The sequence below is a fragment of the Podarcis vaucheri genome, assembly GCF_965113315.1.
Source record: "Podarcis vaucheri genome assembly, chromosome: 1".
Classification (NCBI taxonomy): domain Eukaryota; kingdom Metazoa; phylum Chordata; class Lepidosauria; order Squamata; family Lacertidae; genus Podarcis; species Podarcis vaucheri.
The window spans coordinates 139,293,319-139,307,610 of NC_138759.1; the positions used below are offsets into that span (position 1 = coordinate 139,293,319).

At 41.9% G+C, this 14,292-nt stretch overlaps 1 protein-coding gene across 2 annotated transcripts in view; it reads right to left on the reverse strand.

The window, feature by feature from the left end:
* The window catches only part of CPS1 (carbamoyl-phosphate synthase 1), a 159,965-nt gene that overhangs the window by 21,768 nt on the left and 123,905 nt on the right, over positions 1-14,292 (reverse strand). For both annotated transcript variants that reach the window (XM_082228040.1, XM_082228039.1), the window contains 6 exons: positions 12,401-12,595; positions 11,178-11,245; positions 4,362-4,437; positions 2,056-2,133; positions 889-996; positions 256-345 (listed from right to left, as the gene is read on the reverse strand). In XM_082228040.1, coding sequence (XP_082084166.1) covers positions 256-345; positions 889-996; positions 2,056-2,133; positions 4,362-4,437; positions 11,178-11,245; positions 12,401-12,595 — 615 coding nt within the window. The remainder of the gene's footprint in view (positions 1-255; positions 346-888; positions 997-2,055; positions 2,134-4,361; positions 4,438-11,177; positions 11,246-12,400; positions 12,596-14,292) is intronic.

The window sequence follows — 14,292 nt, forward strand, 5'->3', positions numbered from 1 at the left end:
TTTCTCAAAATTGTATCACAGGGCGCCTTATAAAGTGGTGAATGGCAGAGTATCAGTGGTACAAAGACCCATGTAGCAGCAAACAAGGCAGATATTATGTGCCTAGCACTGTCCCACGCGGTGCAGCAAACAGCGGCAACAGCCTTGGTGATTTTTCACCCGGTGGGTATCAAGAAAAAGAGGGCTTTTGAAGGAGAGCTCCCTCTTTATTATGATGATGAGCCACTTTGTACATTGAGCTAAAATGGGTCTCACCAAGACTTCATTTCCCCGGATGAGAAACTGAACATTGAATGGTCCAGAGATAGCAAAGGCATCTGCAATCTTCCTGGTTGCAATTTTCACCTGAGAGAACAGAAGAAAGCATGTATTTACTCAGACAACTACCACCGCAGCAACAACCTGAGAACCTGGAATTGGACAGCCACCGCTCCCTTGAACATCTTGCAGATAAGCGCTGGCTCTTCACTGTCAGAACTGCCCCAAATTACGCCTAAGAATGAGCTCAAAGTTGCGTTTCCAGGCTTGCTTCATCGCCCCCTAACTCCCCCTAACACAGCAAATAAAGGAAGCAGCCAGATATGCAACATGGAGGACCAGTAGGTCTCTCCATTACTTATGGATCAAGACGGTGCAAATAATGTTTCTCTGAGTTAACTTGCTTGCCCTGAGGCAGAATACATATTGGATTGCTGTAGTGCCTTAGCACAGAACATACACTAGCCTTTTCCTCTCTTTTTAAAACAAACTCTGTGAGAGCTACCAAATTCCACTCTGGTGGCCATAAATTGTTTTCAGTGCGTCTCTAAAGAGTTTATTAGTATAGTTAATAGTGTCCACAGTCTAATGCTGCCCGTTATCATTAAAATGAAACAAAACCACGCTGACCTTCTCCAAGGCTCCTTGGCTAATTGTTTGTGCAGGGAACATCAACGTAGCATCTCCAGAGTGAACACCAGCATCTTCCACATGCTCAGAAACAGCATGACAGATAACCTGCTCAGAAAAGAGCCAGTAAAAGTGTTAGCATGTAATAGCAAACTGTGGTAGCTAAAATGGCTGTGAGCCAGTGCTTCGTGGTTAAATAAGCTGTACAATGTTTAAACCTTGTTATCTGCTAACGACTGTTATCCCCAAATATCTTCTCTCTTCACTTACCAGCCTACTTCTAATTTAACAGTCCAATTCTATACATTTCTACTCAAAAGCAAACCTGCTGAATTCTACAGGACTTACAACCAGGTATGTATGCATAGTGCTGCAGCCTATTATCGTTCTAAATATTTTGTTTTACTTAGGTCCAAGCTATCTGAAAGATTGTATTCCCACATATGAACTTACCTGGAATGTTGGGTCCTCACTCCTGCCCTATTTATAGGGTTTTTGTAAGGACTACAAAGTACCTCAAACACAGTATACGAATGAATACTTACTATTTTTATTTACTTCTATGTGTGATGCCAGGCTGTTTTACAATATGGTGATACTTGCAGTGGATTCCGGGAATTAGAGATCTCTGTGCACAATTACTGTACCATGGCATAATGGAGAGCCATTCCAGATCCATCACAGAATTCAGCTAACATTTTTCAAACTCTCAGGGGCAATCTAAGATATCCTCTGCTATGTGTGAACTGATGAGTCTGCTATACTGTATCTTGTTTCAAGCTTTGGCCTGGTTGGAATGGGTCCTTGAATTCTGATAACGCATTTTGCTTGCGTAGATGGAGATGAGAGAGGCATGTGCAGTTGTGCATAGTAACAAGCCTATTGTCCACGCATTGCTCCACCCACTTTTGCCGACCCCTCTGGCATGTGTTCCCTGAAAGGTTTCCCAGAAGAGAATGTTGCCCCCATTGTGAAACGGACTCCGCATCCCTGATCTAGAACTTGGAATGAGACAGGGAATGGCAGGGGGTTGGACTCGATGGCCCTTGTGGTCTCTTCCAACTCTATGATTCTATGATTCTATGATTTGTTAAGCTGCTTTAATATTCCGTCTGTAAATGCTGGGAAGTATTTTTTTAAAGCATTATTTAAGGAAGAAGTTTGTACCTTTCCATTCTTTGCAACAGCATCCATTTCCACTTCCCGAGCTCCTTCAATGAATTTTGTCAGCACAACAGGGTGTTCCTATTGATATCACAAGGAAGAAAAAAATATACATCCTGTATGACTATGATTTGGCACTGTGATAGTAACTGGCATGAATTCTAGTATTTGAAATATTTCAGTAGAAGGAAAGGATTGGGGGGGGGGGGAGTCATTGTAACAGAATCAGTCTTAGCAAGTTTGCAGCCCCCTCTTGGCTATGGAGTTGACATTTGGAAATGAACTGAAAATTGCCATAATGATTTGCAGCCTACATGGCATAAGAGCTGGGCTCTTTGAAAACCGAGCTTCTTCTGAGAATGTGAAAATCCAGTCCAGAAAATGGAAGCGTCTCTAAATGGGAAAACATGAGTTCTATCTCAGCTTAAGCATTAGGAAACCCGCACTGATGGGGTGGGGTTAAAGTTGTTGCAATTGTTTGTAGCTGAGAAAAGTTTAATAAAGTTGTGGCCCTCCAACAAGCACATTCTGGGGAGTGTGAGTAATGGCGGCTGCTGCTTCTACATACGCAAAATGAGTTATTATTACTCGGGAATCATGTGCAATTAAAGAACATTAGCAGGAAAGATTCACAGACTGGCTTAAGAACTTTCATGTAATTTCAATATGTTGTCTGAAAACAAACTCTTTAATCTTCCTTTCTTCACGCCTCTTCTACAGCTTCATCCTATACTGTACATCACTACCAATGGCAGTTACAGATGCAAGTCAGCAGAACGTATAATTGTTTAATACTGCACAAAACGATTGCTCAGGATCTGTTCCCTGGGCATTGCCGTATGCTATTAATTCTCCTTAAAATTACAGACTACACTTTTCTTACTCCAACTGAACATCACCCAATCAAACCAATCAAACTTACCGTATTTTTCGCCCTATAGGACGCACTTTTCCCCCTCCAAAAACGAAGGGGAAATGTGTGTGCGTCCTATGGGGCGAATGCAGGCTTTCCCGGGCTTCCTGCAGCTCTGCGCCACCCTCCGGATCTCGGCGCGAAGCCGCGCAGGGCTCTGGAGGGTGGCGCAGAGCTGCCTGCATTCCGAAGCCTGGTTCGCGCTGAAGAGCGCGCCCAGGCTTCGCGCACCTCTCCGCAAGCCTGGGGAGACTGGCGCGGCTCCCTAGGCTTGCGGATAGCAGGCTTTTCTGGGGGCTGGGGTCGGGGGAAGCTCAGGTTTCCCCCGTGCCTGCCCCGTGCCTGGGGGGCGAGGGAAATATTTTTTTTCTTTATTTCCGCCATCCCCCCCAAAAAAAATTAGGTGCGTCCTATGGGGCGGTGCGTCCTATGGGGCGAAAAATACGGTATTTCCCATGAAAAGTACAAAATAAAAACAACCAAGACCATTTTGTCCTGGATCTTCTGAAATACTTTCACTGGAAAATTGTGACTATCATCATTCACACTTTAGGCCAATAATGACAGCAGGTTAATGCTAAATGGAATGGTGCTCTTCCTTGGGCCAAAGGAAACACAGGGGCGGCACAAAGCAATGGAGTTAAAAGTTTTATTTATTTTCATTTTTTTTTTAAACGAAGCCATGAAATTCAATTAACTAATTGGGTATAAGCAAAGTTCACCTGATCTGGAAATTTAATAATAATAATAATAATAATAATAATGACGAAGAAAACAATACACATCTGTTATGTACTGAGTTGAATAGGATCCAAACTGCAGCAGTCTGATTGGTCCTAGAACAATAGGATTCAGAATGCAGCAGTCTGATTGGTCCTAGAACAATAGGATTCAGAATGCAGCAGTCTGATTGGTCCTAGAACAATGCAGCAGTATGGTTGGTCGGCAGGAGCCACCCAATCCAGCTCCAGATAGAAGTGTATCCACAACCTGATTGGCCTACAGGAGAATTCCGGAATTAGCCAATAACGTGCAGCCCATTGTGTAAATAATGTATATAAAGCAGATACTTTGAGGGGACTTTCATTCCTCCTCACCACTATGAGCTGAATAAAGAGCATGAAATCACTTTGCGACTCCGAGTATATTTCAACATCCATGTGCATACACACTACTACTACGAATTTACAAATGCCTTAATCTTTTACTGTTACTATTAGAAATCAAAGGCACCTTTGTAAGAAGGAATGTTCCAAGTATCAAACAAGTTCCCAAATTAAGAGTGTAGGAACATGCAAGACTTCATGTGGATAAGCAAATTTAATCATATTCAAGTTTCCTAAAACAAATAAAAATCAAATGAGTGGAGGGAAATGAGGACAGTGTTGTATAATACCTGTGAAACTCTGGTTGCCTCTGCCAAGAACTTTTTCATCTCTTTTTCTGTATGGACTACATTCATTGCTGAGCCACTATGAAGAAAGAGGGTAGGGAAAGGTTAAAGATACTGTCATATCACACTTTTCATCTTTGGAAACTGTCTTCTATTCAACTCATCCTCCCAGTTCTTTCTTAAGCTGAAAGGATAAAGCAACACTTCACCAAAGGCAAACAATATTGAACTTACCCCTAAAAAGGTGAGTGCCCCCAAGAATATACCAAATCAGGGGGAAGGATTATTGACTAAAGACTGTGTAAGAAGTCTGGTCCTCCCCGAGATCTACTCTTGCTCAGTCACTTGCAATGGTTTCACAGGGAACTTGGCATTGCTGAAAACAACGGTGTGTGAAATGCTAATTCTGGGACAATAAGTTTTCAGCTTGGTTTGTCATCCATATTTGAACTTCTTTCATAGTGGGTTATTTCATTCAAAGCCCAAACAATTCCTTTTTGGAATCACAAGAATCATGCCAGAGAAAGTTGAGAATGAGTGGACCTATTGTTTGTCATATCAAAATACAATGCCAACACAAATGTTCACAGTTTTCTCAAGGTTTGTTATTTCTGAATTTGGGGTTTGGTCAGCTATAATATCTGTGAGATACAGTAGTTTAGGTACACTGGAAAAAACAGGTAGGTGGGGATTCGGTTCACACTCCTCCCCCCCCCAAGCCATGTATGCATTCTCTTTACGTAGTTGCTTTGCTATTTTCTAAAATCCTCAACATGGTGATTTTCAGCTCATGGTTTGCACTCTTGCCACATGGGGTGCCTTCAGAAGAAGATTTTTTATGGAAAAAGTCATCATGAAATTCCACCTTGAAAATATCCTTGTAAAGAGGATATGAACTTCCTGTTCAGAAACAAGGATGAAGCCATTATTCAAATCCATGCTCTATCCTGAGTTATCTAGCTAAAACATACAATCTCTATGACATTGTATGGTATTCTCACACATTGCCTGGGGCCAACCCAGCAATATTTTTGATTTTCACAAACCCATAGATCTTGACGTTTGGCCTGAAAGAGACAGCCCTGATTTGTTTTAAACTATGGTTCAATGTAATCTAAAGCAAGGACCTTTAGAGCCTGCTGAAGAGATATTGAAGAGCTTGACAGCTGTCAAATTAGCTGTCAAGATGGGAAAAGAGAACTTTGTTTTCTACTGTCTCTGCTGGTTATATTTGTTACAATTTGGCTATATTTTGTTGAAAACAAGGAAAAACTGATACAAACTAACTTGATTTTTGGATTTGAACTGGAAGGAATACTAAGTAACCAAAATCCCTCTAGAGGGGGTTTTGGGACATTACAAGAATGGCTGAAGGAGGGAAAATTCAAGCTAAATTGGACAGAGTGTTTTTTCTCTTGGGGAAGTTACAAGGCCAAATTGATGTTTTGGCTACCAACGTTGCAACTCTGGACTTAACAGTAAACAAATTCATTGAATTTGATAAGGACTTGATCCAGGAAGTTCATGCAGCTGGACAAGAGGAGAAATTTGAGAACTTTGAGAGTGTGGAGAAAGAGATACATGTTGTTTCTGAGGAAAAGGAAGGAGGAGATGTAATGTTGCAGATGACAAAGGAGAGCCAGAGGCCTGACATGATGGTTACAAAGGAAAATAAGAACTTGATGATAAAAATCTGGTTTGAGCTCGAGATTGAAGAATGGAGAGATCTCCTTATGTGGAGATCTGAAGACCCAAGTATTACAAATTTGATTAAGGTGAAAGTTGGAGCTTTGGGGACATTTGGTTTTGAAAGGAATAAGAAACAAGATTTGGGCTCCACTTTTAAGTATGGAGGTCTGGCTGGAAGAAACATTGTCCCTATCGGGCCAGAGCGTCTCCGAGATCTGGTGTTTAATATTAAGGACTATCCAAAAAAAACCGGCAGAGAGGAACTGAGAGAGAATTGAGAGCCTCGGACGTGAGATCTCCAGGCTGATAGCAGATTAAGACTGATGGACATTTGTGGGGGATTGAAACCGGGAAAGGGGACGGGGTGGGGTTTGGGGATCCAAAGGATGCATAATTATAATCTATCTTTTTTCTTTTTATTCTGTCTTGTTACTAGTATGAAAAGTGGGGAATTCGTGGAAGGGAATTTGGGTCGACTTTAGGAAAAGGATTTAAGACTTAAGAATGAACATTGATGTATAAATTTTGATGTTGTTAAAAGGGTTTTTTAAATTGAACTAAATATAAAAAGGTTAAAAATTGGGGATAAGAACTTGTTGAATTAACAATTTGAATTGGAATATAAGAAGGGGAGGTGCGGGGAAGTCAGGGAAATATGTTATAGAAAAAGAAGGGTTCTAAACTGTATGTTTTCTTTTTTTGTTTTTTCTTTTTGGTTTTTTTTGAAATGGGAAAATTTTAATAAATATTTAATAATAATAATAAATAAACTATTGTTCAATGCAATGTGTGAACAAGGTCTGTCTGTGAACTAAGTGTCTGTCTAGGTGAACTGTTTATAGAGTATGCTCTTGTCTTTTTAAAAATTTCTTCCACACCATCAGAATGATTCCTACTCTTTTTGAAGAATGAGACCAGATTTTGTTATCTGCACCATCTAAGGATCTTCTGCTCCTGAAACATCACAATACCTCCCTTCGCTGTTCTGGTATTCAACCAGTAAAAATCTGACTTATGTCCAGGTGCCTTTTCTTTAAAATAATTTTACCCTTGATATTCCAGAATTCTCTAATTGTTCTGCCTATAAAAATTGGGTTATGAGTGCGTGTATGTAGGTGTTTTGGTTTTTTTTGTTTTTTTTTAACCATTTCACCCTCTGCATTCTGAAATTCTTTAAATTCTTCTGTCAGTAAAAATCTGACTCTTGCTAATGCCCACCCCCCTGACTTGATGCGTAACCCCAGAATTTTAAAGAAATCATAGAGTTGGAAGGGACCACGAGGACCATTGCTTGAACCCATGATCCTGAGATTAAGTGTCTCATGCTCCACCAACTGAGATATTCCCTCAGGGTGGAATAATAATAATAATAATAATAATAATAATAATAATAATTCTACCCCACCCATCTGGTTGGATTTCCCCAGCCACTCTGGGTGGCTTCCAACAGAAGGTTTAAAAATACATTAAAACATCAATCGTTAAAAATTTCCCTAAACAGCTTCAATACCGCCTGATGTCTCGTCTGAAGTGACTCAGAAGTGGCACAAAACAGGTGTTGCTCAGGCACCATATGAAACAGCAGGAATATACCCAATACCTTCCACACTACTGAACATATAGCAGGATCATACTGAATCTTCCTTGAAATACTGCAGTCTGGTGCCTATGTTATTCTGGAATACCAGCAGAAGAAAACACCACCACCACTGTGTGGAACCATACAGCAAAATCCAAAAAGACAGAAGTGCTGCAAAATCCCTGTCCAGAAGAGCCCAAAGGTGGCAAATGCCTAACCTATTTGTGAAACACCTTTTCCCCTTAAGAGAAATTGGTGTTTGAAATGCTTTTGGAATTCGACACAGTTTTGTCTATGTAGTTGGTACTGTTGCTCTTTCATACCAAAATTTTAACCACTATGCTGCATCAGTTCTTGTACAATACTTCATATTATGGGATCTCTAGTTATTTTTTATTAAACATTCCACTGGAACTAATGAGGATGAAACCATTAAAGCTATGTGGAAGTAGTTATTCCATGTGCCAATTACCTTCAAAAGAAGAGTAAACCTCCTTTTGCAAGATGTCCCTGTCTTTCTAAACAAAAGATCAGCACTTCAGACAGATCAAAGAACTCCTTCTAGGCTTGAGAATCCTGTGGGTTGCTTTAAAAAACCCATTCAGAAGAGGTTTTAATTGAATTATTTAACGGTAACTTACAGTTAATCATATCACAAAGGCCTTTTGCACTTATCAGATTCCCGCCCCCTGCTTAAACATTCTTTCCGCTTTCTTCAGTGCCAGGGTTGCATCCCTCAGATGGATAGTTCGCCTCTCTTTTATTATCAGAAGGCTTCAACTCAATTTCCATCTGCACTTGCGAACTGTGCTCAGCAAACTCTATTTCTCTTCCTCTCCTCTGTGAATAAGCACTTTGCCACATTAAGCTTTGTTGAGGGAGTATTTAGAACATCTCTGCGCACTGATTCAGCTCATTCTCCTTGTTTTGTTTTGTCCGCCATATCCTGAAAGAAAAGCAGCTGCCACGGCACATACTTGTCATAAAACTGTTACAGGTGAAAGAGAATTTCATATTGAAACTGTAGATATGGTCAATACAACACAGGTATGCCTATATTTCTCAATAATTGAAAAACGAGGCTGGCAAGATGCGTGTTGTGACATCCTTAGGGTAATGTACCATGTAATAATGTATTATTATTATTATTATTATTATTATTATTATTATTATTATTATTATTATTATTATTATTTTAGGTTCCAGGAGGCCAGCAGCCTCTCAGGCATGCCACTGGGCTACCGACAGACCAGGTCCACTTGCGGGGGGCCAACCGCTAGCTTTGCTCACTGCTTCCAGGTTTCCAACTTACCTTCAATTAAGCAAAACTAGTCTATTTATAAGGAGGGTTGTCACCACCCTTTGGAGCCTTTGTCTTGTAATTGTTGTTTCACGTGGTATATGCCTTTACATTTTGTTATACAAGAAATTCTCTACTGATCACTATAGGAGTGGAAAATACGTGGGATCCAACTCCAAAAGGACAAATTCTATTTCTCAAACCAGTGTTGGGTGCTAGAGATGGGGACTATGATGGGGTGCAGACTTTCCTGCTGTGGGCAGCATGTCAAATGCGACAGTGCTAACAGGATGGCTCCACTAGAAAGAAAGCAGACGCCAACTTTGCTACAGTTTTAGCACATGCTGAAAACCCGGGAACTGATTCTGTTCAACTTCAGCCCAGCTCAAACCCAAGATCTGCTGGGATGAATTTGGGCCTATGCCATCGTAACTCCATCCTAGTTCTGCCAGGAGTTACGCATGACTTAAACTGACATAAGTTTCACCAGCTTCCCAGAATTAGGATTGCTCAGCTACTCTGTTTTTAACTACATTGTATGTTAAGATTACTGTACTACTTCTATTCTTGTACACTTGCCAGAAGCATTTACATGACAGGTGGTATATAAATCTTTTAAAATAAAAAATAAAGTGAATAAAATGGCTAGATCTACTTTACCACTCCTAGAGTAAATGAGAGAAACAAGGGTTATTATTATTTTTCTTTTTAGCAAGGATGACATTCTGTGATTTACTAAGGGCATTCAACTGACTTTTATATTGCCCAGTACATGTCAGAATGTTTTGACCCATCTTCCTGGACCTTTTATAATCTTAAGATATTACCAGTAGCTGTCAATTTATCTACATTTCTGACAGTATAGCATGCATACACACACATTAGGTGACATCTTTTCTTCTTTTGAAGAGGGTATACATGGGGAGGTCCCAATACATTTGTGTGGGCAGCATTTGCCAAGATATTGTTCCCAATACTTCCATGTGACATTTTAGACCTGCAGGACAGTGACTGTACATACACCTCATAACTGGTACTGAAGCCGTCAAAGATGGATGCATGAAGGATCAACTGAGCTGCTAAACAGACATATCAGTTAAGAGCATCTGAATGGGCATTATCCACAGAAAACAATAGTATCACCACTACTATCTTCTAGGATTTGAAGCACCAAAACCCAATTGTCCAGTTAAGAAATCACTTTTTCATGGTGTTGGAGAAAGAGACTTTTCAGACTGTTTACATGATCCAATTTGATTGTGTTTTTCAGCTTTGTAAAAGCCCATAACAGATCTTAAGGCAGGAGCACTCCTGCCATCATCAGGTGCTCCTGAGCATCAGCAGCAGTCATCACTGTCTCTGCTCAGACGGATCTGATGCAAGCAAGCAGGAAGCAAGAAAGCGAAGGGAAATCATTGCTGCCCAGACTAGAGTGGCTTCCAAGAAGTAAGCCTGAGGAGGAGACGGCTGGAAAGTATGTAGGCTGAGGAGCAGGATAACCCAGGGTACTCTGGGAAGGGAAGAAAATACGTGAAGAGGGTCACTCGCTTGGATGGCTTTGGAAAAAAGAGGATGGGGTAAATTCATGGAAAGTCCGTCAATCCACCTGTGAGCCAGGACTGCCAAATGAAACATTCATATCAGCTGCTGATGTGGGGCAGGGGAGCTGGAGAGAAACAGAAGCAACAGAGAGTGAATGTTGCCTTCATGCCCTGCTTGGGACTTCTCCAAAGCAGGTGGTAGGTCACTACTGTGAAAAGGAGGTTGAGCTAGATAGCTTCTTGGTTTGACCCACCAGTACTCCTCAGAGAATTCGCCCAAGTGCTTTGAGTGAAGGGACATGGGCAATATGGGAATGGGAAAGGTTAACCGCCAGCTGCTACGTAGGAGATCCCAGGTAAGGAGACTCTTCTGATTTGGAAACTGGGGAGCAAATAGCCCTAACATTGGTTTGGTGCAGCCGGTCCAAAGTCAATACTCTGTAATCAATGAGATGCTGACAAATGGCAAAATGACTAAGAACCCTACACTGAAGTTCTTAATACAATATTAAGTTGAGAGAGCCTGCTGTTGGCTCAGATATATGAGTGCCAGGCAGGTCTAATATTTTTTCATTATCTCGGTACCTATCAGACCTCAGCTTCTTGGTCTAAAAACTGAGCAGCTTCCATAGGTAGCACAGCGGTATCCTGATAGTGCAAACAATGTAGGAAGTTCAATTTACATTGTCAAGGGCGGGGGAGAGGCTTACCTCAAAACATAGGAAGGTCTCAGCAAGCATGGGTAGCCAACCAAGTTAGCAAATTCAACAGCATTCTCCTAAAAAGTTGGGAAAGGATCTTTTTTATCTATATAAGATACTGAGAATGCCTAGACATGTTTGTACAAGTAAAATCTGGATACATTCTCAGTCTTTGGTGTACCTGAATAAGCTAATCTGTATATGGAGGAGCGGAAGAGTGTTCTCAAAGGTTTTTAGAAGAGAGAAGGAACCTAACCACCCTGAATGGTGATATCACACAGCAGGTCACAAAAGAAGCCTTGCAAATGAAAGTGGGGTGCTTAACATTTTGGGTGTGTTTGAACCATCATTCTGCCTAATGCCAACAACCCTAGGAGGCAAAGCTCAGCAGCAGGCGGCAGGGTTGGGCTAGGCCACTTATCTGACCTCTCTCTGGCTGCCACTGCTGCATATCAAGACAAGGAGGGGCAAGACGAGGTGGCGATGAGGTTGGCACAGTGCAGGTGCCACAGCAGAGCCCATCTGGTGCTTCTGCCAAGGTCTTTGCACCACACCTACCCCATCCTTCCCCACTCCACCCTGGTATGCAGGGAGGCCAGGTGCGGCCCCCACCTCTCTGTCTGCTCCTGCCAAAGCTTGAGGTCTTGTGCCTCCTTCCACTCTTCCATGTGGATACTTCTGCTTAACCATGTTTGTCATTTCAGCCAAACCATGGTTAACAATAGCTATGGCTTGTTTGAAACAAGTCAGCTTGTTTCAAACAAACTACAATTCATGCTAGTTTCTCAGGCCAGATGAAACAATGTTGTGGGTAATTAAAAATGGTCACACAGAAAGAGGGGAGGGGGAGCATGGAAGGTTCTCCTGGGCTCTCTGGACAGGCATGGCAGAGCAAAAATAACCCCCCACTCAAAATTCCTGGACACCAAAAGTGCTTCCTAAAAAATTCAATGCCTCAGAAACTGACCTGTAACTGACTAAAAAAATGAACAGAACACAGTGTGATAGGAGGAAACTCATCTTCAAAGCCCTCACATGTATAGCAAGGAATAAACCCAAGGAAAGGATTACGATCCAGCTAGGGCACAAGCTTGCTTGCTCCTACATCCATGCTGCAGGATGAATGCACCCTTCTAAATACAAACAAAGAAAATTAATTGTGAACAGTGGCTTAAGCCTTCAACTGCTGTTCCTTAAATTACTAAACACAGATTAGATGTATGTCTACATACCAAGGAATTAACTGCTTTCCAGGGTGCTTGAGCTATTTGCAGCTCATCAAGAACAGCAGAGAATGTAGATCGATCCTCTGCCCGGTCAATCTGCAGCGGGTTAGTGCCCATAATTCTAACTCCATTCCGGTAAAGTGGCACAGCCAGGTTGTTTGGAATCTGCCCTCCTACAGAGATGATGCAGCCATCGCATTCCTATAGAAAATGAGAACAGAGAGAAACTTAGACAAAAAAAAAAAAACACCACAAGTTGATTCTGTGCAGCTCCTTGCCAAACTAAACCATCTATTAGCACAATGAGAAGCAAGGTAGAGAACAGCTTGGATCCAGAGAAGGATGAGATTCCAGTAATTGTCTTGCTCTATTCTGCCTTGGTTAGACACACCTGGAGTCATGTATCCAGTTCTCGGCCACAGTTTAAGAAGGATATTGACAAGCTGGAATGTGTGCAGAGGAGGGCAACCAAGATGATGGAAACCAAGCCTTATGAGGAATGGTTGAAGGAGCTGGGTATGTTTAGCCTGGATAAGAGGAGACTGAGAGGAGATATGATAGCCATCTTCAACTATCTAAAGGGCTGTCACATGAAAGAAGGAGCAAGCTTAGAATCATAGAATCATAGAGTTGGAAGAGACCACAAGGGCCATCAAGTCCAACCCCCTGCCAAGCAGGAAACACCATCAGAGCACTCCTGACATATGGTTGTCAAGCCTCTGCTTAAAGACCTCCAAAGTAGGAGACTCCACCACACTCCTTGGCAGCAAATTCCACTGTCGAACAGCTCTTACTGTCAGGAAGTTCTTCCTAATGTTTAGGTGGAATCTTCTTTCTTGTAGTTTGGATCCATTGCTCCGTGTCCGCTTCTCTGGAGCAGCAGAAAACAACCTTTCTCCCTCCTCTATGTGACATCCTTTTATATATTTGAACATGGCTATCATATCACCCCTTAACCTCCTCTTCTGCAGGCTAAACATGCCCAGCTCCCTTAGCCGTACCTCATAAGGCATCGTTTCCAGGCCTTGGACCATTTTGGTTGCCCTCCTCTGGACACGTTCCAGTTTGTCAGTGTCCTTCTTGAATTGTGGTGCCCAGAACTGGACACAGTACTCCAGGTGTGGTCTGACCACAGCAGAATACAGTGGCACTATTACTTCCCTTGATCTAGATGCTATACTCCTATTGATGCAGCCCAGAATTGCATTGGCTTTTTTAGCTGCCGCGTCACACTGTTGGCTCATGTCAAGTTTGTGGTCAACCAAGACTCCTAGATCCTTTTCACATGTACTGCTCTCAAGCCAGGTGTCCCCCATCTTGTATTTGTGCCTCTCATTTTTTTTTTTTTGCCCAAGTGCAATACTTTACATTTCTCCCTGTTAAAATTCATCTTGTTTGTTTTTGCCCAGTTCTCTAATCTGTCAAGGTTGTTTTGAAGTGTGATCCTGTCCTCTGGGGTGTTAGCCACCCCTCCCAGTTTGGTGTCATCTGCAAATTTGATCAGGATGCCCTTGAGTCCATCATCCAAGTCGTTGATAAAGATGTTGAATAAGACCGGGCCCAAGACAGAACCCTGTGGCACCCCACTAGTCACTCTTCGCCAGGATGAAGAGGAACCATTGATGAGCACCCTTTGGGTTCGGTCAGTCAGCCAGTTACAAATCCACTGAGTGGTAGCATAGTCAAGACCGCTTTTTAACAGCTTCTTTACAAGAATATCATGGGGCACCTTGTCAAATGCCTTGCTGAAATCAAGGTAGGCTACATCCACTGCATTCCCTTCATCTACCAGGCTTGTAATTCTGTCAAAAAACGAGATCAGGTTAGTCTGACATGACTTATTTTTCAGAAATCCATGCTGACTATTGGTGATCACAGCATTCCTTTCTAGGTGCTCA